The 26602-nt window shown below is 45.8% G+C and overlaps 1 protein-coding gene and 1 pseudogene across 1 annotated transcript; both read right to left on the bottom strand.

Annotated features, from left to right (window-relative positions):
- Positions 1 to 1266: 1266 nt before the first annotated feature.
- LOC149337348 (uncharacterized) lies at positions 1267 to 25546 on the bottom strand (annotated as a pseudogene).
- LOC149337349 (uncharacterized) lies at positions 3659 to 20466 on the bottom strand. The gene is made up of 6 exons (XM_089554867.1): positions 20258 to 20466; positions 19274 to 19352; positions 18627 to 18701; positions 14267 to 14397; positions 7915 to 8020; positions 3659 to 3731 (listed from the first exon to the last, which is right to left on the bottom strand). The coding sequence occupies exons 1-6, from the start codon at positions 20271 to 20273 to the stop codon at positions 3722 to 3724; spliced, it is 417 nt and encodes a 138-aa protein (XP_089410993.1). The 5' UTR covers positions 20274 to 20466; the 3' UTR covers positions 3659 to 3721.
- Positions 25547 to 26602: the final 1056 nt, after the last annotated feature.

The raw sequence follows: 26602 nt of genomic DNA, 5'->3' as shown, positions 1-26602 counted from the left end.
ACCCAGTTCTACACAGACGGATCGAAAACTACAGGTTATGTTGGAAGTGCAGTAGTGGAAGGGAACTGGGAAAAAATAGCAAGGCTTCCTCAGTGTGCATCAGTTTTTACAACCGAGTGTTATGCTGTATTTCTTGCTACGGAGAAAATAATAAGCAAGAACATCGAAAACAGTATTATCTACACAGACTCCCTCAGTGTACTGAAAGCACTACAGTCCAGAAATGCAGTCATGCCATCACTAGGTACTGTCATACACAACATAACAAGGATCATAACACAAGGACATAACATAAAATTATGTTGGGTTCCAAGCCATGTTGGAATTGATGGTAACGAGAGAGCGGACGCAGGCGCTGCTCAAGCCCACAACAAGGAAATACAGAAAATAAGCATGCCACATAATGATTGCGTGAAGCTCGTTCAGAGCAGACTGAGGAACAAATGGCAGAGCACGTGGAATAGTCAGAGAAATAACAAGCTACACTTAATGAAACCAATATTAGGAGAATGGAATTCAAGAATACATCAGGAACGCTTTTTTGAAGTTATTTTATGTCGTTTACGTTTTGGACACAGACACCTTTCTACTAACAAAACAAGACAAACCTACCTGTGAAAAATGCGGAGATGAACTGACAGTAACTCATATCTTAATCTCATGCACAGAACTTGAAACACTCAGAAACAAGTTCAGCCCATCACTTTTCATCCGTCATTGATTTTAGGTGAAGGAGCTCTTATTGATAAGTCAAGCGTTTTTATCTTTTTAAGAGAAGCCAATGTACTCTCGAAACTCTGAATAATGGTCAGTTTTTTACAACTTGCGAATTTTTTCGAACCACACCTCAGCCACCCTCTCGTCGGGAGAAGACGGCTGAGGTCACTATTCTATCGGTTGGGGACCTCGAGATTCTTGCACAGCCAAGGATGGCTGCTGAGGTTGCCAACCCTTTTTAAAGCATTCACCATAAGTCTCTTTTAAATGTTTGTCTTATATTTTTACTAGGTTGCACGAATTAACTTCTTAGGCCCTTTACACCTCCGTTCTTATAGACTTTTGTATAACAACCTATATAAAACAATTTTTATACCTTGAGCTTAGCGCATGACAGCCTTAGTCGCTTATGCGTCATCAAACCCAACACAACACAACACACACATGATGTGTACAGTAAGAGTGGCATGCATACTTAGTATCGTGCGTCGCGGCTCGCACATACTACTTTATACTGTGCATACTTATGTTTGATGCTTGTGTCATTGTTCAAGCTTTTCCATAGTATGGTGCACGGCCGCCAAGAAGCCTTGGAAGACGAGCCAGAGTCGAGCAGCCCATCACAGCTGCAGATGTCTGGCTCTGGGAGCCTTGTTCCTGAAATTGACACGGCGAGTTCCTTGTCACGGCCACCCGCACCGAGTGACCAGGGCAGTCGCTCTCTACGTTGCCACCGGCCTGGAAATGCACGGCCAACAAGGCCTCAAGATATTTTTCTTGGGCAACTAATTGAGGAGCAAAGAAAGTTGCGCATAGCATACGAGACATCCAAACAGGAAGAGTTTGAGCTCAGAGAGCGAGAAATTAACTTTCAAGAAGCAGCCAACGCAAGAGAGGACAGAGCTGCTGAAAGGAAGGAACGCCTCGTTTCTGCGCTTGCTCAACTATGTAAAAAACAAACTGTGCAATGCCTTGTTTATTTTCATGTTGCATGATGGTTTCATATATACAGTCACAAGTAGTAGTAGAAGGGTTTCATTGAATATTGTATATGGAAGAGAAAAGATTTTTGCTAGCCCCGGCATCTGCTATCGCTGCTGAAAGCACCTGAGCTGGGACCGAGGAAATAAAGGATAGCAGCCAGTGTTTAGAAGTGAAATGAGAGAGGTGAGAGATTAGTAGAAAAGACAGGGGGAGAGGTACACTGGGCAATAAATCTATCTATATATTAACATAATGCATATATATAGGACGCACGCATGTGAAGGTCTGGTAGGACGCAGGACCAACACGTGCACGACACGAAGCAGAGTACAGCTGGAGTGGGGGCGTCCAGCTGTTCATCGTCCAAGGTAGCAACTCTAACAACTGGAGAGTTCTTTATTAATGAGTGTACACAGTATTCTTGCGCAGAAGCAACACCGCACATATTTCACTTCTGCTGCTTGTGCGACCCTCACTGAGCATACTGGCTCCTCTTCGTGAAATAGGTGGCAATTCATGTCCGTGGCCACTGGCTGCATCAGTTCTATGCACAGGCTGTGCGTACAGCGCATCAAACTGGTGTGCCTCTTGCACCCACTGCTGCACCACAGGGTAATTCAGAGCCGTGTAAATGTTGTGGAGAACACATGCGGCTCTGACAGCCCGCTTCGCTGTTGGCAGTTAGCATTCCATGCGCTTCATTGTATATCTGAAGCGGGCTTTATGTCGGCCGAATGCGTTCTCCACAATCCTCCTTGTTTTAGAGCGCAGCTCTTTGGCGTCCGTTCCTGGGTTTCGCGTCGTCGTCGGCCTCGTAACCAGCTCCGCCCCCCTTTCATCCCCCCAGCGCTAGCAGCGACCGACTGATACCGCTGGATGCCGCCGACGCCGCTAGAGAGTCAAGATAACGTGACTGCATAGAACACCGTCGCCGCCATGCAGAAAGAGGAGGAAAGGGTCCCCCCCCCCCCTGTTCTTGTGTGGTGGATAGGGTGCTCTTCAGTTGCCGACGCGCCGGTTATTTCACGTAGGCCCCGGCACGTCGACGAATACGTGACCACCTTCCCACGGCTAGACCTGGTTCTTAGCGCTGCGGAAGCGAGGGTATCATATTGTTTGTGTCGGCATCGGCGGCGTTGTCCCTGAAACCAACTCCGCAGCTGGGGTTGACTCACTATCGAAAAGGTGAAACAGCTTATTTGCTGCGCTCAAATTTCGCATTAGGAAGTAACGTAATCGTCGGTAATTTTTTTTACTTTCTTTTTGATAGGTTATAGTTGAACGCCACTTAATGGGGCCCCGATGCGTTTGCATATGGCTTCAACAAGTAAGCCGAAAATGGGAATGCTTGGTCACAAAGAACCACCGGCGGCACCTTTGTTCTCTCGATCACCGTCACCGGTGACTGGAAGCTGTCGCTCTCGATGCGTCTGCACAGTTTTGACCGGCCATACACAAAGGCGCCGTGACATCTTCCCGGGCTTCCGAAGTTCATATACCGGAAGAGGTATCGATGGTCTTCGATGGCCGCGAGTATGATGCTGTGCCTGCCCAGTCAAAACGCACTACAGGAATTTACGACAGAAAACTTCTGTAGTCTGTCGTATTTTGGGCATGTAGTATTTCTGTAGTCTGTCCTCTGTAGTCTGTAGTGTCGCACTTCTGTAGTCTGTCTTCTGTAGTGTAGTATTTCTGTAGTCTGTCTTCTGTAGTGTAGTATTTCTGTAGTCTTTCTGTAGTGTACTATTTATGTAGTCTGTCTTCTGTAGTGACGTAATTCTGTAGTGTCGTATCTCTGTAGTCTGCCTTCTGTAGTGCATTTGTGTAGTGTGTTGTATTCCTGTAGTCATTACCAAGTACGTTTTATTTGTCAATTAATATGCAGCTACAGAGCAACAGTCTGACTCTGAACATTCGATGCATTCCTGCAGTACAGCCAGGTATAAAAACACCTCACTTGGAGCAAATCGACTATTTATTTACATATATACAGAATTTTTCTTCAGCAGGTCCCTCTTGTTCAGACTGTCCTAGGTGAAGAAAAAGAACAGTGATATATATAGTATGCATACACAACAAATGCATGCAAATGTTACAAAAGTCATACAGTGGAATCTTGATTATGCATTCCCCTTTCATGCAACGATCCACATTTAACATCAAATTGGCACGGGCCAGACGTAAACCCATAGGAATAATGCATTAAAGCCTCAATTATACAACTGAAGAATATGCACACGCCGCTTCATACGATGGCTGGCGGAAACCGTCCGGATTGGGAGAGACATTGGCATGGAGAGCATTTTATTGACAGAAGTGACATCAACCAAGCTGTTTCCAGATAGAAATCAAGATGCAGACGTGCATGCAACGTGTGACCAAGTGCATCATGGCCTGTAATGACGGTTCTGCCAACGGCTCAGAATGAGTCCGTGCATGCAACCCGCATCTATCAGTGCGAGGCGGTCCGCCCGGCCCGTTTTTCCGCGCGCTTCACTTACGAAGACGTTGCGGGAATAAACTGCACGTTCATACCACCATAAAGTTATTGTAGAGGCGGCAAAAAGAGTAGACATTTCTGTGATCGCTGGTGGCTAGTTCAAAAGCGCTTCTCGCTACACCTTGAGTAAAGCACATGTTAGGCCTACAACACCAAGCAAGCGGTGTACTGTCAGCCGGCAGAACGCACATCACTGCAGAAATCGTGCCAAAGGTGGACATTGCGCTTTCTTTTTTCCTTTAAGATACGAATTCTTAGTACAGATACTGCTACCTGCTTCTGCGTAGTGACAGCGGTTTTAGAGAAAGTTTGAACAGAAAGACATGTCGCTGGCATGGTCGTATACTGTGCGCTGCACATCTCCGAAGGGTTGTAGTAGTCATATTCCTGGCGCGTCGTTCATATTTTTTCGAGATTCATCCGACATCTACTTAACGTGCAGGAACAGAGCGCTCGCCTGCCTTGTCTAAAGCCGCCTCTTCCACGCTGAAAAGCCTGGCTGCGTGCGGTCTCAGAACAGTCTGCTAATGTGGTCCATAAGTGCTGTTAACAGTCTGGTTCATAAATATAATCTTCTGTGCGTCATGTGAGTAGCAGACTACCCTTAAGCAGAACTTGGGTAAAGCAGTATCTCACTATAGTAGGCAAATTCCAGTGAGATTTGCAGGTTATTCCAGTGACTAAGTGTACCATACAGACAGTTAGGAAATACAGAAGTGCAAGATGCCGGGCTAGTTGGTAATCCATGATGAAGTAACAGCGCAAGGAACGGGACGAAAACACGAAGGAAGAAGACACAGACTCGGGCGCTGACTAACAACTGAAATTTTATTTCGAAGCAGGACACATATATAAAGTACAAAGAGGGGGGTGTGTCCAAGGCGATCCTGCACAAGCACCGAAACAGTGTAGTCACGTCCAAGGGTAAAAACGATAAAAAGGTGAAAAAGCCGAAAGAAAGACAAAAAGCGATAAAACCACGGTGTAAGAGGCCGGGACGGAAGTAAAAGCGATGAAAACGATGAAAACGGATATGCACATAGCCAAAAGGCAAGAAAAACAGCGTTAAACTAACGGTGAAAAACAGGACTAAAATCGCGGCGCAAGGTGATTAACAAAAAAGACAGAGAGGGGCATTTCAGAACAGGATTAAACATTTACCCTGCCCCTAAGAAAGTCCAATTCTTTTTGCGACAGGCACAGAGAGGGTGCACTCACACATTGTTCCTTTGCGTTGTGGATTTCCAATGCTTCTACGATTTCCCTGGATATCCTATCCCGTCCTCTGGCAAGAATTGTGCAGCGATTGAAATCTGGGTAACAGGTTTCGTCCGGATCATTACGTTTGCACTTTTTGCAGTGCTTGGCAAGGTGCCCAGAAATTGCAATATTGTCTACATTATTCCTGTGCTCTTGAAGCCTAATGTTGAGGCACCTGCCTGTTTGGCCAATGTATCTCTTCCCACAGGATACGGGCAGAGAGTAGACGACGCCGGTTTTGCAGGGGACGAGTTGTTCCGAATGAGTCTGCCCACACCCACGGGCGATCAGAGGTTTGTTCACCTTCGGGCATAGGGCGGAAAGCTTGTTTGGCGCTGAAAAGACAACGTCAACCCCTAAACGTTTCGCGACCTTTTTGAGGCGGTGGCTGACCTCATGAATGTAGGGCATTACAACCGCTCTTCTATTCTCCCTGTTGGACGCCTCCTGCGCGTCATGTCGTCCTTGTTTCTTGGCGACGGACCCGGCCACGGACACCAGAACGTTCAGGGGATATCCGGCGGTTGACAGGCGCTCGACCTGGTTGCTGAAATTATCCTGGAAATGATGTTCACAGGACTTCTGAAGCGCATTTTGAAAGCAAAGTCTTACTATCCCTCTCTTAACGTGTTTTGTATGGGCAGACATAAAAGGCAGAATAGGTTTTTTACCCCTGGGCTGATAGGACCAGCAGGTATGCTGGTTAGAGAAATGCAGTCGCAAGTCCAGAAATCTGATTGAGCATTCATGCGGTGTTTCAGAACGAAGTAGGCCTGTCCATCGGTGATTTTCTACGACTTGTGAAATTTTATCTGAATTCTTCCTATGTTACGTCAGGTGAACATGCATATATACAAAAACAAGGTGTCTGCATAGGCTCTTGCGTAGCACCTATCCTAAGCGAACTCTTCCTTGCTAGATACGATAGGATGTTGAATGACAGGATCGCTGATACGTGCGTAGCAAAAATTTTTCGTTACGTGGATGACTATCTCGTCCTTTTGAATTGCAGCCACGAAGCATTTAACCCTATGGTATCCGAAATTCTTTCTATGTTTGGCCAATGTATTCCTCTGGCTTTCACGCATGAAACACCGCATGAATGCTCAATCAGATTTCTGGACTTGCGACTGCATTTCTCTAATCAGCATACCTGCTGGTCCTATCAGCCCAGGGGTAAAACACCTATTCTGCCTTTTATGTCTGCCCATACAAAACTCGTTAAGAGAGGGATAGTAAGACTTTGCTTTCAAAATGCGCTTCAGAAGTCCTGTGAACATCATTTCCAGGATAGTTTCAGCAACCAGGTCGAGCGCCTGTCAACCGCCGGATATCCCCTGAACGTTCTGGTGTCCGTGGCCGGGTCCGTCGCCAAGAAACAAGGACGACATGACGCGCAGGCGGCGTCCAACAGGGAGAATAGAAGAGTGGTCGTAATGCCCTACATTCATGAGGTCAGCCACCGCCTCAAAAAGGTCGCGAAACGTTCAGGGGTTGACGTTGTCTTTTCAGCGCCAAACAAGCTTTCCGCCCTATGCCCGAAGGTGAACAAACCTCTGATCGCCCGTGGGTGTGGGCAGACTCATTCGGAACAACTCGTCCCCTGCAAAACCGGCGTCGTCTACTCTCTGCCCGTATCCTGTGGAAAGAGATACATTGGCCAAACAGGCAGGTGCCTCAACATTAGGCCTCAAGAGCATAGGAATAATGTAGACAATATTGCAATTTCTGGGCACCTTGCCAAGCACTGCAAAAAGTGCAAACGTAATGATCCGGACGAAACCTGTTACCCAGATTTCAATCGCTGCACAATTCTTGCCAGAGGACGGGATAGGATATCCAGGGAAATCGTAGAAGCATTGGAAATCCACAACGCAAAGGAACAATGTGTGAGTGCACCCTCCCTGTGCCTGTCGCAAAAAGAATTGGACTTTCTTAGGGGCAGGGTAAATGTTTAATCCTGTTCTGAAATGCCCCTCTCTGTCTTTTTTGTTAATCACCTTGCGCCGCGATTTTAGTCCCGTTTTTCACCGTTAGTTTAACGCTGTTTTTTTTTTGCCTTTTGGCTATGTGCATATCCGTTTTCATCGCTTTTACTTCCGTCCCGGCCTCTTACACCGTGGTTTTATCGCTTTTTGTCTTTCTTTCGGCTTTTTCACCTTTTTATCGTTTTTACCCTTGGACGTGACTACACTGTTTCGGTGTTTGTGCAGGATCGCCTTGGACACACCCCCCTCTTTGTACTTTATATATGTGTCCTGCTTCGAAATAAAATTTCAGTTGTTAGTCAGCGCCCGTGTCTGTGTCTTCTTCCTTCGTGTTTTCGTCCCGTTCCTTGCGCTGTTACTTTATCATTAGGAAATACAGTCAAGTTACGAGTTTTGTAAGCACATGAGCTTACCCAATCTATTCATGCATATAACAAGAGACTATTGGCTTGAACAGATATTTACCGCCGCAGGCCACAACTCTTTGCCAGGTAGCGCGTCACCTTCTTGTGGCGCTTTTGGAGATCCTCAGCCGAGCAACCCTTCAGCTTCAAATAGTGCCAGAAGGAATCTGCACAGATGGGGTAATAAGTAATGTTAGTGTGGTTGAATATAAAAAATGAGCAGATCGAATAATGAGCATTAATACACCTAACATAGGTTGTCAGTTCGAATCCGTGCTGCAAGAAAGGCTCTAACTTAACTAGTAAGTTTATGCTGCACGACAGGCTGAATCGTATGACACCATCTGGTACATTCATGCCAAACGGTTCACCCACAAATTTTACAGGAATGTCGTGACTAAGCAGCCAGACTTTAATGCCTGCCAGACAGATATACATATACTGATCGATATAGTTTAGTTTCGAGCTGTGGTGCTCGAGCATCACACTGCCACCTGCTATTATTTTATTCCATTATCTAACCACCTCGGCTCCCATGGCAACTACTGGGATACACTCTGCACTGGAGGCTGCCAACTTGGGTTCTATCCGTGGAATTAGCACAACTCAGGCTCAAAACGCAACCAGGCTGAGAACGCAACGCAATGCTCTAAAATTACTACCTCGGGCTAATAGCTCTGGGAGCAAAGCTTCACACACTGGTGCATAATATTATACTTCAGATACACCCAGCAAAGCAGTAGAGAGAAAAGCCCTTTGATGAATAACAAAATTTAGCTGGAGTTTAAAAACCCACTTGCACTCTGCGTAGGTTTGGGACTTGGGGGAAAAAAAGAGGTGCAGGAAATTGCAAAGGTTTTCAAGCAATTTCAACAAAATTTCAAAAATTATACAGCCCGTGAATTAGGGATGGCATACATCAAAGTGGTGACAAATGGAGTGACAAAGTTCCTTACACAGTGTGTGCACTGATGAGGAATGAGGAGGATTTAGTATTTATCTGGAAGATTAACAGGAAATAAAGTTTATTGCGCATATCTGCTGCCTATGAAAGGCTAACCGCCGAATTCAGAAGTGCGCCTCAACTCGATACTCCGTCTCCACTCTGTGGAGTGGAGAAAACAACTGCTCTTCCATTTGATGGGCAGTTAGGATTGAAGAATGCCACTCGGCATTTCTTCAGACAAGGAGCTGCTCTAGAGACCTTCCAACTGCCGTCCCTCGAGGAAGCATGAACGGCAAATGATGATGAGAATAAGGCGAAAAATTGCCTTTGGCTACAAAAAAGCATGGCATGGCTATTAAGTGTGTGTTTTTATCACGCTGCACCACCTTAAGAACACAAAGAACCTCACCGTTTATTAGCCTAGTAAAACATCTTTTGCAAGCTGCCTGACGAAAGCAACAGAGAAAAACTACCGGAAACACTTGCACATCTGGCAACCTTTGCCACCAATGATGTAGCGTCTATGTAGGCATTAACGAATGGTGTAAAAACTGCCGTTCGTCAACTTGTGGGAGGTTTCGCTGGCCTGCAGAGGCCAGCGGCGAAGCTGAGAAGTACCAAAATGGGTTTGGATTTATGGGGTTTAATGTCCCAAGTGACTCAGGCTATGAGGATGCCATAGTGAAGGGCTCTGATAATTTCATCCACATGGGGTTCTTTCACGTGCACTGACATCGCACAGTGCACAGGCTTCCAGCATTTTGTCTCCATCAGAATGCGACTGCCGCGGCCAGGATCAATCCTGTGTCTTTGAAGTCAACAGCTGAGCACCGCAACCCCTGAGACTGCTTCATCATCAAATTATGCATTACATAAATGACACTGCATCACAGAAAAGGACTAACAGTCATGGCCAAACTGTAGTTACAGCCAAAAGTTGGCACCGTGAACTTGCTCCCCACATCCAAAAGCTTGCACTTCAGGCCAACGCACAGGAATCAGATTGTCTCCCAAACCCCATGACACTGCCTCCCAAAGAAGGTGGCAGCCAATAAGTGGGCAACAAAAAAGTAAACTGTGGGTAACAACTTGAATGTCTTGCATCACGCTACAAGGTGATGTGAAATTTGAGGAAAGGCCCCAAGAAGCACATAATTTTTAGATTTTCAGACCACTCTTAGCCCTTTAAATGCCAAATGTTTTCCTAAAAAACATGCCAGAAATTTTAAGCAATCAATTTTTTTGTGTACATTATTCTTGAAGCCACTTCATTGCATACACATGGGTAGCTGCAGAGCAGTCAGCTCAATGCACCGATTGTGGTTGACAGCACTCAGACATACAGACAAGGGACAGAAACAAAAAAGATGATGGCACAGGCACTGAACTTAAAACTTTTTCCAGAACTGCCAACATACTGCATAAATACCCTCACCACAGGCACCAACACGCAGCGATTTATGCACTCGTGGTAACAAGAAGTGGTATGAGAAGTAGTGGAAAAACAACAAAAGCTAGAAGCAAAAACCAGAGGACACAGCACAGGATAAAACCAGAACAAGGTGAGAGAAAAATTTATAAGCAGGTCATTTTTAAAAGACTGCCAACAGTGGATAGGTTTGACCCAAAGAATATTTAAGAACTGGTCTGATAAAATGGAACTAAAAAACCTTATACACAAACACAGACCAAGCGCAGTGAAAAAAAAATGAAGGAGAAATGGCAAGAAAAACACGCAATCGAAGCAAAATGGTGATTGGGTAAGCAAACGAGAATTGAGCAGCAAACGAGAATTGAGCAACAAGCGAAGGTGAAGTGTGCTAAAAATTAAAAGGATAAAAAGGGAATAAAAATGCGCATGAGCCACAAAGGTGAAGCCAACAGTTAAGATGGTTAGAAGTGGAAGATGACGTACAGTGAAGCCGAGATAAAATATAAAAAAGTGAAATTCAATAATCAGTATGAAGGCAAAAATCAAGGAAAAACACCAAAAGAGGGAAGTTGGCGGAAGAGGCAAGGCATGTAACACACATGTAGAACCAGGGCTAGATCAAGTACGTCCACAAAGAAAGGCAATCCTCCGAGTGAAACCAAGCGTGTTCTTTACATTCACCCCGGAGCCTGAAAATCTCTGCGGCTTCCACCATTGCATTGCGTCAGCTTATTACGGGGCTCTATTAACACAGTGGCTTTCTCGAACTTTGGGCAGCATGGCTTTTTTGCGTCCCATTATCAGCAGTGGACTTGCAGGTACCTAAGAGATGTACCCGATAAATCAGTGTAATTAAGTAGAACGTGTTGTCGGGCTAGTTGGTTGAATACTTCAGACATGGCAGTTGCGCGAAACACACACACACAAGACAGGTTACGGGACGAGCGCTACTTACAACTGATTTTATTCAAAATACAAGGCACATATTTAAAGGAAGAAAAATAGAATGCACTTTGAGCATGCGCATCGAGATTATACATGATGTAGCAATCAGAAGCATACCAAGGTCTGAACTTACATCGTCTTATCCAGAAAGGCTACCTCACTATTGTACAGTGCAACCGAAGAATCACTGATACATGCTTGTCCTCTTTTCTTTATGAAATACGCTTCCATCACTTCCCGTGCAACTGAATCTCGACTTTTGCCCAGAACTCTGATCTCATTAAGCCGTGGCCGACAGTGACTGCAGGACAGGCAATGCTTTGCCAAATTTGATCCCTCCCCCGTTGTTAACGATAACCCATGTTCCCGTGCGCGATCGTTCAAGCAGCGTCCAGTCTGGCCTACGTACGTTTTTCCACAAGTCAGTGGTATTTCGTAGACAACTCCGACGGCGCATTCTGCCATGTGCGCTCGTCCCGTAACCTGTCTTGTGTGTGTGTGTTTCGCGCAACTGCCATGTCTGAAGAAATCAGTGTAATGCTCTCTTAGCCTTCCATTGATGCCAATGTATACCTTGCAGCAAGAAAAAGGGATTGAGAAAGCACTTCTTGTGCATGCCACTAAGGGTTTCTGTGCAATGCGGTGCAGCCTGTTTCTTTTTTCTTTTTCATTGACGATCCTAGAGAGGTGTGATAGGTGATTGGGGGGGGGGGGGGGCGGCAGCAAAAAAAGCATCTACTCTATCTCTCGAATTTTCTAAAGGTAAATTTCACAGAACCTTAAGAAAATCGGAGAGAAAGCAGGAGTAGACATTGCCTTTTCTGACCCCCTAGCACCTATTGCAGTTGCGGAATCCTAAATGAAAAAAAAAGACGCTGCACCACGCAGCACAGAAAACCCTTAGCGCCATGCGCGGAGGGCATTTAATCAATCCCTTTGTCTTGCGGCAAGGTATACACTGGCATCAATGAAAGGATAAGGGAGCATAAGATTGATTTATCGGGTACATTTCTCGGGAATCTGCCAGTCGGAAAAAGCAAAACCGCAAAACTATCGCACAGAGGCAGGTGACAACACAAGGCCGTACTGACAACTGAAAATTTATTGAACAGCAGTGCTTATATAGACAAGTCACGTGTGTAATCTGCAAACAATCGTAAAGAGGCAAAACAATTCAATGGCAACCATAGAGCTGAGCAAATATGACAATCACCTGCTCAAAAACGAAACAAAAACAACCGGGGGAAACACAGACAGAAACGGTAATTTTCCTGAAAAATGAACACAGTAGGCGTGCTGACACACTTATCTGGCTCCGACCTCAAGATGGCAACAGCCTTGACAATTTCTCTTTCCAACTGCTCCTTTCTTCATCCAATAATCTGTGTGCAGTTCAGTTTGGGATAGCAGTCTACAATGAGACAGTGAGTGGGACAGCAAATGCCTCCAGGTCTACTCAAGGAACACGCATACTCTTGCAAACAAATGTGTAAACATCTATCACTTTGGACGATATAAAACTGGCCACAGCTGAGGGGAATCTCGTACAACATGCCCGTTGGCGGTACTTTTTGAATGCCTCATGCCATGTGCAACGGGGGTGGTGTACACGATTCCTCTCAGCTGTGGTCGATTTTATACCGGCCAAATTGGTAGATGGTGAAACACTCCCTTGCAAGAGTATTAGCATTCCTTGGGTAGGCCCGGACGACCTTGCCTGCCTGTCCACTGTCCCAGTTGTAAAGACTGTTAACCTAAACTGAACTGCACATTATTATTGGATGAATAAAGGGCCAGTTGGAAAGAAATTCTCAAGGCTGTTGCCATCCTGAGGTCGAAGCCAGATAGGTGGGTTAACATGCCTTCTGTGTCCATTTTTCAGAAAGAATTAGAATTTGTTTCCCTCCCTACGTTGTTTTTGCAATGATTGTTTGCAGATTACATGCGCAACTGACCCATATGAGCACTCATTTCTTCAATAAATGTTCAGCTGTCGTACCGCCTTGTGTTTCGCCTGCCTTTGTCCCATCCTGTTTTGCGGTTTTTCTAACGATTTCCAACCAACTGGCCTACAAGCACGTCCTTCTAAATCTGCAAGTCCATTGCCAAAACTGTGACCGAAAAAAGCCATGCCACCCATGTTCGAAAAAGTGCCATTGTGTTAAAAAAGCACCAGAATAAGCCGACATGACGAACTGGTGGGAGCTGCCGGGATTTTGAGGCTCGAGGATTAATGGGCAAGAACACCCTCGGAAAAAAAGATTGCCTTTCTTCAGGATCTGTTTGACCTAGCCCTGGTTTTAAAAACATCTTGCATGCCTTGACTTTTCTGCCAACTCCTCTATTTTCGCGTGTTTGTTTGCTTTTATCTTTAATACTAATTGAATTTCATATTTTGATATTTTATCTCTCTCGTTTTTACAGTAGCTCATCTTCCTCCTTTAGCCATGTTAATTCTTGGCTTCACCTTTGTTGCTCATGTGCATTTATTCCCCTTTTATTCTTTCAGTTTTTTAGCTCACTTCACCTTTGTAGACCAATTCTTGTTTGCTTGCCCAATCACCATTTTCTTTTCACGGCATGTTTTTTCTTGCCATTTTACTTTTATTTCACTGCCCTTGATCTGTGTTTGCGTGTAGTGTTTTAGTTCCGTGTTATCAGACCAGTACTTAAAAATTTTGGTCAAACCGTTCCACTGTTTCACGTGCTGGTGGTCTTAAAAATGACTTGCTTAAAACTATTCCTTTAACCTTGTTATGGTTTCATCCTTCCCTGCTCTATAGTCTTGGTTTCTGTTTCTAGTTTGTGTTGTTTTCCCACTATTGGCCATATCACTTATTGTTGCCACGAGTGCATAAAATTGCCACCTGTTGGCGCCTGTGTTTTGGTTATATATGCAGTGTTTCGGTGATTCTGGAATAAATCTGTAGTCAGCACCTGTGCCCTCATATTTTTTCTTTCTGACCCCAGTCTCTGTTTCTAAGCTCTGTCAGCCACAAAGGATCAGCACCAACTAGACCGACAGCTTGTCCTATTCAAGCTCAATGCGTACTTTTCAAAGAAATGCTATGGCGAAAACACTGTACTTACAGTAAAGCCTGCTTGACTGAGCGAATACCACTGGCAATTCGCAAATTCCCAGCCTGCTCCTGATTGCTGGCTCAAGCCGCACGCAACTTTGTGGCTTGCCCGACTTCCACGCAACTCTTGGTCCCTTGAAACTGAAACATAGAGGGATGAGTGAGAGATATCAGATTTGATATGCCTGCATTGCTGCAATGACTAAGAAAAAACGATATTTTCCATAAGAACAATTATTATTTCACACTAGCTTCGCAGAGTAAACCTCGTTTATCACGACCTCGTTAACACTGACATACTGCACAGTCCCAGCCTGACTGCATCTAGTTCTATGGTGTCATATGCTTGTTAGCTATGAGCCCTTGGCCTTGCACCGGTTAATACAGACAACCTCGGAACGGGCAATCAGCTCCGAGCTTTTGAGTCATAGATACTCACAAGCTCAGTGGTCCCAGGGGTTCTAGAAATATTGGCAGGGCGACACAGTAACAAGCATTCCGCACCACTTGCTCTCGCTTCATTGCAAAAAAACTCTCACAGCAGACCTGTCCTCCATTTTGCAGTGTGCAAATAATCAAATTCAAAGCATGCACACAAAATGTGGACCTCTCTTCGAACAGAGCTTCATAAATACGGGTATAATTATTGTAATTAAACCTACCTGCAGTTTTCAATTTATCCTAAAATTTTATGCAACTCGACGAGCAATAAGCATTAAAAAGGAATTAAAATAGCCAGCACTGTTTAAACAATATAGTTACGAAGAAATACGAGACGTATCCACTACTCTCCAGTGGTTCTTTAGCTTCATGCATTATCAATCTACACTTTCTTACAGGCACATTTGCACGCGAAACTTGGGTTTAACCCAATCTTGATGAATCTTTCTGGAATGCAACAATCAGGAGAAACCAGTTTTACTCAAAAACAAAGGGCCCTATACACTGCATCACAAGGCCAGCTAGGCGCACTTAAGACTACAGCCCACAAGTCTCCAATTTGCCTGTCCTCTACAAGTTGCAGGATCCCTGTCCGCTGCTTGTCGAATTTCGCTATCCCGCCTTGCTAGTTCTCCCACTGCCCTTCTCAAACTCTTGGAATTCTGTTGCTCTAGCAGATCATCAGCTTTTGTATTATTTTTTGTTTTAGCACTACACACTCCATGCCAACAATGCTGGATAATGTACTTTAAATAGGTTTGTAGAGCGTGCAAGTGGCTTGCAGCTTGACGAATAGGTGAGAAAAAAACGCGGAGCCTGACAAATAGGTGTGAAAAAAACGTGGGTTATTTGGAAGAAATGGGCTTGGGCAGGAGATGTAATGCAAAGGCAAGATAACCAGTGGTCCTTAAGAGTGATAGAGTGGATTCCAAGAGAAGGCAATCGTAGCAGGGGGCAGCAGAAAGTTAGGCGGGCGGATGAGATTAAGAAGTTTGTGGGGATACGGTGGCCACAACTGGCGAAGCACAGGGTTAATTGGAGAGACATGGGAGAGGCCTCTGCCCTGCATTGGGTGTTAGACTGATGATGATGACAACCTGGTGAATTTGCCTCACAACAACCGCTGCAGCCTGATATTTTGTAGAGCAGCACAATGGCCTTCATTTTTTGAGTGGTGAAGTATTCAGCATTTTGTTTCAACCATGAGTGTAAAGGGAAGACATTTTATGTTGCACAAAATGAAGGAATTACATGCATACTGGGCTTTGGAAGAATGCCCTGTGGACATTACAAAACACTGCCATCCTTGCTTTATCTCTGCCAGGTAACAAAATTCATTATTCTCCAAATACTTTGGACAAAGACAAGCTGCCGTGCACTCATTCGAGCTCAGTGGACTTTCCCTCAAACCAATCTTCAGTAAATAATATCAGGATTAGGCAAAAGTAACTGTAGTGTATTTCAGTGAGTCAGTGCCTTTTACAGAAAGTTTTCGAAACAGAAAAGTTTATGAGCTTTGTGAGCACATGATGATTGCCCAATCTATTTACATAGTCAAATGGGAAATTTGCCTTCCTATTCAATTTATGCACATTCAAACGATATTTACCGCTGTAGGCCACATCAGTTCTGTACCAGGTAGCACATGCCAAAAAAAGCCTCGATAGCGTAATAAGTAATGTGTGGTTGACTATAGAACTTAAAATCTAGGCCATATCTCTTGGATCTAATCTTGACATATTTCTGCATAATACTATACTGCAGATACAAAATGCAAAGCAATAGAGAGAGACAGAGAACCTTTGCTAATGAAATGAACAAAATATTTAGCTGGCACTTAAAATCACTGACCTGTTACTCAGCATGAGGAAGGAAATAAGAAGGAAAGACGAAGGAAAACAGGTGCAGAAAATTGTTGACGTTTAGAAAATAATAAATTTAAACAATTTTTGGAAATGATGTATCCATTACTTTACTTGGTTTTAAAGGGTTTAATGCCACAAAGCGGCGCAGGCTATACAGGGCACTATTGTAGAGGACTGGAAAATTCTTAGGTGTGCTGACATCACACGGTACCTGGGCCTCTAGCATTTCGTCTCCATTGAAATGAGACTAGTACAGCTGGAATCAAAACTGGCTGGAATCGAACCTGCCTCTTCCGGGTCAGCAGCCAAGCACAATAACCACTCAGCCACCATGACGGCTCCCATTTGGGGTGACATGCATCAATGTGGTGACTGACGGGGCTGACAAAGTTCACTTCAGAAAGGGTGTGCATTGATGAGGTTATATAGTTCAATTCTCCCTATGCCACATAATTAGACAGGTAAAAATTTATTATGAGCATATGCTGCCTATGGCAGGCCAAGAGATGCAAGACACAAAGCATATGTCCATAAAATGAAAGCAAGAAGAGCACAATTTCCTGCTGTGAGAAACCACTCCACTATCCAAAAGGATAGCCAGCTTCTTTAAAAAATGTATGTCCTGCCTATGTCCATTTATGATTCCCGCTCAAATTTTAATTCGCATTTATTTCCAACCAACTCAGTTCTCTCCCAATCTCTTATCATTAACCCTATGATTTTCCTGAGTGGTTCACCGCACTGTTCTCAATTTTAAGCCTTTTATAAAGTACCCCACTTTTCCCGACAGCTTAGCAAAGGCAATGCAGCTTAAAATTTCTTTTTGAGCATACTGCAAGGTGCTGCTCGTAACTTCTGAGTGCATGCCTAAGGCAATAAACCCCTTTCTTATTCTCCCAACCATTTCTTTCAAATGTTCTATATCTGTGCATGACCTGGCCGAGGTGTATTCTGTTTCGACTTCCAGTACTTTACTGCATTTCATAAAATGGCCTCTTTCCTGATTATTAAGTATTGATTTAGCTCTCATTTCCACACTGAGTATTGATGTCCTCAATCATTTGCAAGAATTCATCACTTATACTACAACTCACCACTACTACTACAATAACATGAAATCAAATATAACTGAGCGGTTCTCCATGAGTCTTCGCATTTCCTGAACCAACCCGCTGCTATGCAGAGAGGGTCACCTCGTCTAGCATCATCACATGTTGTTCAGGGTATGTGGGTTGTGCAAAGTAAACAACCGTTGATTTCAGGTCACTGCAGTCAAAACTACAAAGTAGCTGGTGCAATGAAATGTTAGTTCTAAGAAGGTCTGCTCGTTTTTTTTTTTATGCGGGCCCAAGTGAACACAGGCTAAACTGCATGCTGTTTGATGTCAGTGCAGGATAAAGATCCCTAGGTGGCCGGAATTATTCTGCAGCCCTCTGCTACGGCACCTCTTTTCTTCTTTAACTCCATCATGGTTCAGGTGCTTATCAAGATGCGAGAGAGTTACTCTGTCACTTCCTTGCCTCAAAAACCAATTTAAAATTTTTCAAGGATACTTTCAAGAATGTAGAGGTACAAACTGTACAGTATAACCACATGCCACAGCAATAAACCAGCAATACATCTGCGCTGACAGGAGCTTGCCGAGTACGCTGCAAGGATGCTATGCCACGCAAGATTTGGTGTCATCATACAATGTTACTTTACTGACTGACATTTCAGTGTACAAGCAAGAAATAACATTAGAGTATTATTGTACAGCACAACGTTTTTAAAAGATAAACGAACATTTTGACCCTTTTAGAGGACACACATGCATAAAAGGCAACAGGTGTGGAATAGTCACTGCACCTGAAGCAGGCTCAACTTTATAATAACAGCGCAGTGTCAAGAGCTACATGAGCGGCTATATTTCGTACAAATTTGCAGTTCATGTAATAAGCTCAGGTACTGCTGTAAGGTGCATGTAGAGTTCTGCATGCATTTTTAAACACAGCAGTGAGCCTATGTTGAAAATATTTTTCAAAACAGGCAGGTAAGGTATGCGTAACTGAAAAAGATAATTACCATGAATGGCTTGGAGGGATGGCACAGCTGAAGGCAGGAAGCACGCATGGCCCAGCAGATGCTGGCAGCTGGCAACTGCAGATAAATACGTCCCGACCAACAGCTGTCAGTGCCAGTGACAATGTCATGAATGACGACAAAACAAACTGTCGACTGCTTCAGAAACTAAAATAAGGTATTAATATACGAACACAAAAAGCAATGAGGTGGCCCATGACAAAATAAATAAGGAGATTGCATGTGAAACACCCATACACATTCTTTGAGCACATTTACATGGCTGTCATAACCACACTGAAAGATGAGCTGGCTGGAATACCGCTTTATTTTTATGCATGATGAAAAGAGCCCAACTATTCGAATATAGCATGCGCAGGCTTTAGTTAATTACTATTAGGGTGCCTTGCACCAGCGTCTAATGTATTCTTAAATTGAACGTAGCACCCAGTCGACCAGTTTACCTTGCATAAATGAGAAGAGAGAATGCAAAAGACATGCATTCAATACCAAGGAGCCCGATATCTCACGTCACAACTGAGCATGATACAAAAATTAGTAGTGCATTTAACAAATTGCACACAAATAAAAACAGCAAAACATTTGTCGAGTGGTAATGCAAGTAGGGGCAAGAGCAAAAAAAAAAATACCGAAGAACACTGGTGAGTGAGGTGCAGGGAGGTCTGTGGGTAGGGTTCCGTGCCTGGGAACAGTTCCGAGCGCGGAGAACTGCTGCCGGCAGTCAACCAAGAATAAATAAGAGAAAGTGAAAATGAATAACAAACCATCACCAAATGCGAACGACCTGAAAGCGGGCCGCATAAGCGAGGCATACAGCAAAAAGCTTGAAATTCCAAATAAGTGTGCAGTTGCATCCCCAACAGTTCAGTCCCCTGAAGGAGAGGAAGCATGAACGCCTACAGTTCAGGGAAGACACAAGAACGACCTAACTGACATAATATTGCCAAATTCTGTTCCAATGGGGAAGCACAGATAAGAAGTTTACAAATGACTAGCACATATGCGCCAGCCTTCCACATGCGATCACTGTCTTCAAAAAAATTTGCATGACGAATATTAAGAAGTAAGCACTGATCCGATGAGCACCAACACCGAGCAAAATCATCCGTCGTCTGTTCGCAGTTCGCCTAGCGCGAGTGCTTCATCGCGCAGCACTGCCGCTCACAATAATCTTCTAAATAGCACAAATCCATCCGATGGGTACCAGCCGCGAGCAAAATCACCCGTTGTCAGTTCCCTTGCCTGTTCTCAGCTGTCCACGCAAAAGCGCTCTCACCCGCGGCACTGATCGTCGTCTTCTACGCAGTACAAATCCATGCCATTTGAATGTAGTAAACATTGCCTGTAGTTTTTCGCAGCGCTAGCAAGCGACCGCATAGCTCTGTTGTGATCTCTGGTGACATTTTTATTTACCACGGCACCTGAGTACTTAACGCAGAAATAGACTATGAAGCAAGACTTGTCACGCAGGCTATACGTCCGTTCTTTTCAGGCAACGCATTATAGCTGAGGCAACCGCACGCAGACTGCCTCCACTGCCATCCCTATATAGCCGCACACTAATAACGCGTGTGAATACAGATCAGTAATAGAGAAGCGGTGACGGGACTCACCAATCATGCAGCTCATCCAGGCTCAGTAAAACCGCGCCGTCGTCTTCATTGCCTTTCCAGATGACAAGACGTCGTAGCGCTGCCTTTCTTCATGGCTTTGCCCGTCCAAACTCACCGATGTTGACTGGGCGTAATACTCGTCGTTGGCTTCCAAAACACACTTCTGTTCTTCACACATGTCCGACGCACAAGCACTCAAACAATGCCATGAAAAGCCAAATAACACAAAACGTGAGGCAACGCACGCACTGACATGGCGCCGGCGGCAGCGGCGTTGCCCTTGTTTTTGCGTCGTTGAAAAACTGCAACTCAAATGCGCTTTTTTACTACTAATATTTAAATTAAGTTCAGAAGAAAAATATCTCAGTTTTTTTTAATTTATTTTTTTATTAAGTGCGAACACTAAAGCGTTTTTAAATACTTTTGTAGAAGCTGCGATCCTGTGAACCCATCACCCAGGGTGCCCCGGATGTTCTAGCAGACGACGGAGCAGACGACGGCGCAGACGACGCTGTTGACGGGATGAAATTTCGTTTGCTGCCAGCTAAAATCTCTTAATTGCGACAAAACGGGCAAAGAAATGCACCGTACCTCAAGCTGGTGCATATCAAGGATATGTTGGACGTGAGCGGTAGGACTGAGAGCAGCTGCGATGCATTACTTTGACTGACGCGGGCATGCTCGACGGAGATTTACACGAAACTGAGAGCTTAACTGTGACCCGTACAAGCGGATAACTTTGATATCAACTGCTTTGCGAAACTACGCCGATAGTTGCGTCACACTTTAGCTGATATGCAACAGCGGCTCGCACTCGCCGCATCTTGTTCGCGTGTACTTTCACAATTGAGCAAGAGCCCACATGGAAGCCGATAGAAGCAACTGTGTTTTCGTGTTCAGATTGTTCCGCGAAATGCGAGCAGCTTGTTTTAGCACGCACTCGAATTGTAGTTCTCAGCTAGTGCGTCACGAGCGGTGACGATGGCTTCGATGACGAGCGTAAGAATCACCTTAAGGTGGCCGCAACGAAGCCGGTATCCCAAGCGTATATGTGCGCTAAAAGTTGTTTACCTGTGCTGCAAACGTGGGCTCAGTCGCAGTCCAGCCGCTAGCTGCTCAGTTTTCCAGCCTTGCGAGCCCAAGTCGCTAGCTGCTGAGCATTGAGGGAGCCGAGCTTTCAGAAATGACACTGCCCGCGAGCGCGCCGAGCGACAAGTTTGCACTGCTCCCTGGATGTCGTATTCGTCGCTAAGCCCGGCAGGTTTCATATCGATGCCAGAGCTGAGAGTGCTTTCGAACTGGCTAGCGCTGAGGTGCTACCCTCTTCACTGTACGTTGTACTGTGAACCATGTCTCGTAGTGAAATAAAGATATGCGCGGTTTCCGCGCTAACGGTGACGTCGAGGACGAGCTTAATAAACGCCGTAAGGCAGCAAATATTCGATGCATATATGTGTGCTAAATTTGTTCACCTATGCTGCATGCAAACGTGAGAATAAAGTCTCGCTCAGTCGCAGGACAGACGCTCGCTGCTCGATTTTCCAGCCTTGCCTGCTCAGTTCGCGAGCTACTGAGCCAATCATTGAGCGAGCCGAGCCTTCGGCAACGACGCCGCCCGCGGGCGCGCCGGCCGACGAACTGCGCGCTGCTCTCTAGCTACCCTTGTCGTCGCTAAGCTTAGCCGATTGCACATCGACGCCTAAGCTGAGTGCGATTCGGAACTGGCTAGCACTGAGGTGCTACCCTCGCCACCGTTTTACTGTGAGCCCCGCGCCATAGTGAAATAAGCTCGGTTTCCGCGACCCCTTCAGGAGCAGAGCTAGCAGAAGCCAGGCGAGCTGCAATGGGCAGCAGAAGCGGCTGTGGGAGAAAATTTGTTTTGCTGTTATCGCTTCTACCAACAACTCGATATTGGCTAACGATACTCTATCCCAGAGCTTAGTAAATGGACGTGAACAAACAATACCAGTGAATTTTTCTGACGCCGGCTTCCAGGCTGGCAGGCCGGTCCCGAGAAGAGCGCCCTTACGCTTGCATGGCAGTGGCGCACGTCAAAACCGCCCCGACATTCTACTCTTCGCTCAGGTTGTCGTAGCACACTGTTAATAGCGAGGGACCAGAACACTTTAGTGGACCGAGCGTGAGGGACCAGAACACTCTAGAGGACGAGGCGCGAGGGCGCAGGAGACTGAACCAAAGCGCGCGATCGACTGACGTCAGTCCCAAGACTTCTCATTTCACGTGAGAATCAAACGAGCAGGCGAGCTGCAGGTCACTCTTGTAGGTGTGAGGAAGTGTCGTGGAGCTGCTGCCCGATCGCAAGCGACTGCTGGCCGCATGGCCTTTGCTATTGCGAGTGTGAATGGACATTAAACGCACGTTTACAGTAGGGAGTCACAGAGTTCGCGCGAGTTAATTAAGCCCCTTGGTCACGGAGGGGGAGCCCCGAACAAATACATCCTCATGGGGAGGTCACTCACTGACCGAATTCTTGCGGCGCGACTTCATGTCGCAGAACTCGCCACCCAATCCTTGGCGTCGCGGGGTAACGCCACGTCGACTGACAAATATTCGGGTTCTTGCTCCTCCGGGAAATTACAGCGAAGGCGCGACGCAACGGTCCACGCGCGCGCCCTTTCTAGGCGTCCGTGTTCAAACACGCTCAAGGCTGTACTGGGCCTTAGGCTTCGTACGCTGTTCTCTATATTTAGCGAGATGGTTGTGTCACTTTTGAATTAGAAATATTATAGCGCAAACAAAGACACGGACAAAAAAGAGAGGAAACACACACACAAGCGCTAACTGTCAACTGAATTTATTCGGTGAAAGCCACACCTTTTATAGGCCGAAGGATCGTGAGAAAAAATGACAAAAAACAAAACAAAGGTTGAGTCAGAGTCATCAAATCGCAAGCGCATGCGCGGGTAGACAAGGGCATCACACTTCGGTTTATCTTCCATCTAAGTGTGATGCCCTTGTCTACCCGCGCATGCGCTTGCGATTTGATGGCTCTGACTCAACCTTTGTTTTGTTTTTTTGTAATTTTTTTCTCACGATCCTTCGGCCCATAAAAGGTGTGGCTTTCACCGAATAAATTCAGTTGACAGTTAGCGCTTGTGTGTGTGTTTCCTCTCTTTTTTGTCCGTGTCTTTGTTTGCGCTATAATATTTCTAATTCAATATGAACTACCAACTCGCCCAACAGGAAGTTTTAATGAAATTTTCAATGGAAGCAATGAACGAAGTCGTAAATATTTTTTTCATATTTTATGATGATCTTGCAGCATGCGCGGCTAAAAACTGAAACGTGGAAACTTGATATGGGAGTCGCCTTGATCATTTATACAGGCAACAGGTCATGCGTGCGTAACATACATGCTGCCTTTGTGATAGCAGGACGATTACTGCGAGTAATCTTCCAGCTTTTTCGCCATCAGGTTACTCTCATTACGTGTCGTTAAGCGACGCGTATATGTGACCTTAGCCTTTTCTTCGCATGTGGTAGTGGGTACAGTATGTTGCGAGACGCACAGGTCACAGCAGCCGCGAGTACACTGACCTTCGGTAGCGCCATTCGTCATGCTCGCGCCGGATGGAATGAAGACGCTCGCGTGGCTCGCAGCATGCCACTACCGCAAGCACTGCCTCATTCACAGGCACCGCTAGCATTCTCGCTGGTGCATATGCTTTCTCTTGAGCATGGTCTTCTTTCGCTCACACTGTCATGTGCGAACTGAATGGAAGACTGATTGCGAGCGGCGCGCCTCTCATCCCCGCCAATTTTCGTGCGGCCGGTAGCTAGGTCTAGGGAAGCGAGTTGCAAACTCGAGTCGCGTTTGTGAATTAACACTTCATTTAATTCCCTCGATGATCGTCGCCAATCGATGAAAGCAACTCGCATCGTCTTCGTGGCTCGCCAAAGTGCAAGCGATTTAACACGAAATTGGTGAATGTCCGCCTATCACTATCCCACGATGGCGCTACAGAAATTCGAGATTTCTGTAGAAAACCACAATTACCATCGACTGCAACCTCTAAGACGACACTTGTCTCGACAGATATTTGTCCCAAGACAGAACCCACGACAGGTATCTGTCGCAAGACAGACCCACGACAGGTATCTGTCGCAAGACAGATACCTCGGCAGGCTGTAGTGTCGCGCGACTGAACCCGCGACAGGCAACTCTGTCGAGGCACGCAGGCCCTGTCGCGCGGCACGACTCTCCCTGTCGCACGACAGCACCTGCGACAGAAACCTGTCGCGCGACAAATCCTGCGACAGGCACCTTCTGCACACTACAAAATACAGGAATGATGACTGTCGTGCGACAGAACCCACTACAAACACTTTTGTCGCGAGAAAGAACCCACGACACGAGCCCCTGTCGCACGACACAATGCACTACAAGAGAGCTTGTCGCGCGACACAAAATTTTGTCGCGCGACAGATACGCGACAAAAAATTCTGTCGTGCGTTTTGATCGGGCATGCATGTCAAAAAAAAGGGAAACACTATCCAACGGTAATTATTTCAATGCTTAGACAGCGGCAATCCCCAAAGTTATTTACACTTCAATGAAACAAGGTGATCTCTACATGTCCATTTGAGCACTGAAAAACTTTGTACATTGCAAATTGAAAAATCAGGATGTCAGCAGGGCTCAGGAAAACTGTTCATGGTATATGAGGGTTTAACGTCCCAAAGTAACTCGGGCTACGAGAGACGCCGTAGTGAAGGGCTCCGGAAATTTCGACCACCTGGGGTTCTTTAACGTGCACTAAAATCGCACAGTACGTAGGCCTCTAGAATTTCGTCTCCATAGATACTCGACCACCGCGGCCGGGATCGAACCCGAGTCTTTCTGGTCAGCAGCCGAGCGCCATAACCACTGAGCCACAGCGGCGGGCTGGATATTTCCCGTTTAGATGAATTTTGAAATTAACAACAGCCGGAAGACACTTACCATCCTTTATAGTTGTAATAGTCAGCAGCATGTTCTTGTGGCGGCGAGATTGGGAAGCGGCATCCATCCAAGGCACCGATTGCCTGCGGGAAGCCGCTTATGGCGTAAAACTCGCGGATATGATCTGCCATTTCTTCACCACTAACCGTGCGGATCCACCGTGCCTCTACTATTCCAATAACAGCAGCAAAAAACTGCTTGCTAATGATGTTCACAGTGGAACGCCCCACACAGAACAGATAAGCGATTGTTTGGTCCTCGGCGCTCGACCGCAGCCGGTAAAGGCCAATCGCCACTCGTTTTTCCACCGCAATGGCCCCCCGCATGTTCGTGGTCGTACGTTCAAGCACACAACGCAGCGCGTCGACAACGTAGCGGAATGTGGCAGGGGTGAGGCGGAACGACTGGCGAAAATGAAACTCGCCCAGGCTCGGTAACGTCTCCTCAAACCACCTTTCGTTGCGCTGGAAGGCCCATCGCTCTCTTTGCACAACTGGCAAGCTTGCGGCAATCGCAGCACAAATCGCGGCGGTTTTGGCACGGAGTTGCTGCTCGAAGTCGCTTGTAGGAGCCTCTTGGGAGCGTATGGCCGACCTTAGCTATGCTAGCCTGGCGCGGCGCTGTCCTCGCAAGCACAGAAGAGCAGCAATAACTATCTGCTTTTGCCGTCACAAATCAACTTCCTCAGCAGGTGCGCTGTTCATCATGTGGTCCGCCATTTGCATGTCCGAGTGGTTGCCTTGTTTTGGCTTGGATGAAACGCGTGATGGTTAGCCGTGATTGACAAGTCAGTGCAAGTGCAAATGTGCATAAAAAGGCGTTGAAAAGCGAAGGAAGGATATTAAACCTGTTTGTTACTGAACATTCGCAACATAATGAAACATATACTGAAATATTTTCTCGGCGTCAGTGTTTGACCATCGCAACTGCCATCACTTGAAATTGACATAAGTTTTGGCCGTGTAGCAGCATGCAAAAACTAATGACATTGGGTCGAACGAATGACATTCGATGGGAATGACATTAAATTTGCCGTGTAGCAGGGGTATTACTCGCAGCTAGTTACAATAAACGGTAGTGATAGGTGCCTAATTGTCAGGTTTCATTGTTGGTCGCAGTAAAATTCTACTGAACGAATAAAAAAGAAAATTCCGCACTGGACGCTGCATGCCCAAACATAAATTGTACTTGCCGAAATCCATGACCTGAAATTAAACAGGGAGAATGTGGCTTTTCCAGCCTTCGTCGAGCTGCGGTTCCTAAACTGGTTTGCTGTGGGGGGTTTAACGTCCCAAAGCCACTCAGGTTATGCGGGATGCCTTAGTGAAGAGCTCCGGAAATTACGACCACCTGGGGTACGCCTCCATCGAAATTCGACCGCC

The sequence above is a fragment of the Amblyomma mixtum genome, chromosome 7, assembly GCF_055824585.1.
Source record: "Amblyomma mixtum isolate Tamu chromosome 7, ASM5582458v1, whole genome shotgun sequence".
NCBI classification, from domain to species: domain Eukaryota; kingdom Metazoa; phylum Arthropoda; class Arachnida; order Ixodida; family Ixodidae; genus Amblyomma; species Amblyomma mixtum.
Note: the sequence above shows the minus strand (reverse complement) of the source record. Positions and strands in the feature narration are given on the sequence as shown.

What these genes read in the sequence shown, in the direction of transcription:
- LOC149337349 (XM_089554867.1), bottom strand. An exon ending in TCACTCACCAGTGTTCTTCG is followed by an intron (nt 18,702 to 19,273) that starts GTATTTTTTTTT and finishes ATTTATCTGCAG; the next exon opens with TTGCCAGCTGCCAGCATCTG. An exon ending in TCAGTCAAGCAGGCTTTACT is followed by an intron (nt 8,021 to 14,266) that starts GTAAGTACAGTG and finishes CCATCTGTGCAG; the next exon opens with ATTCCTTCTGGCACTATTTG.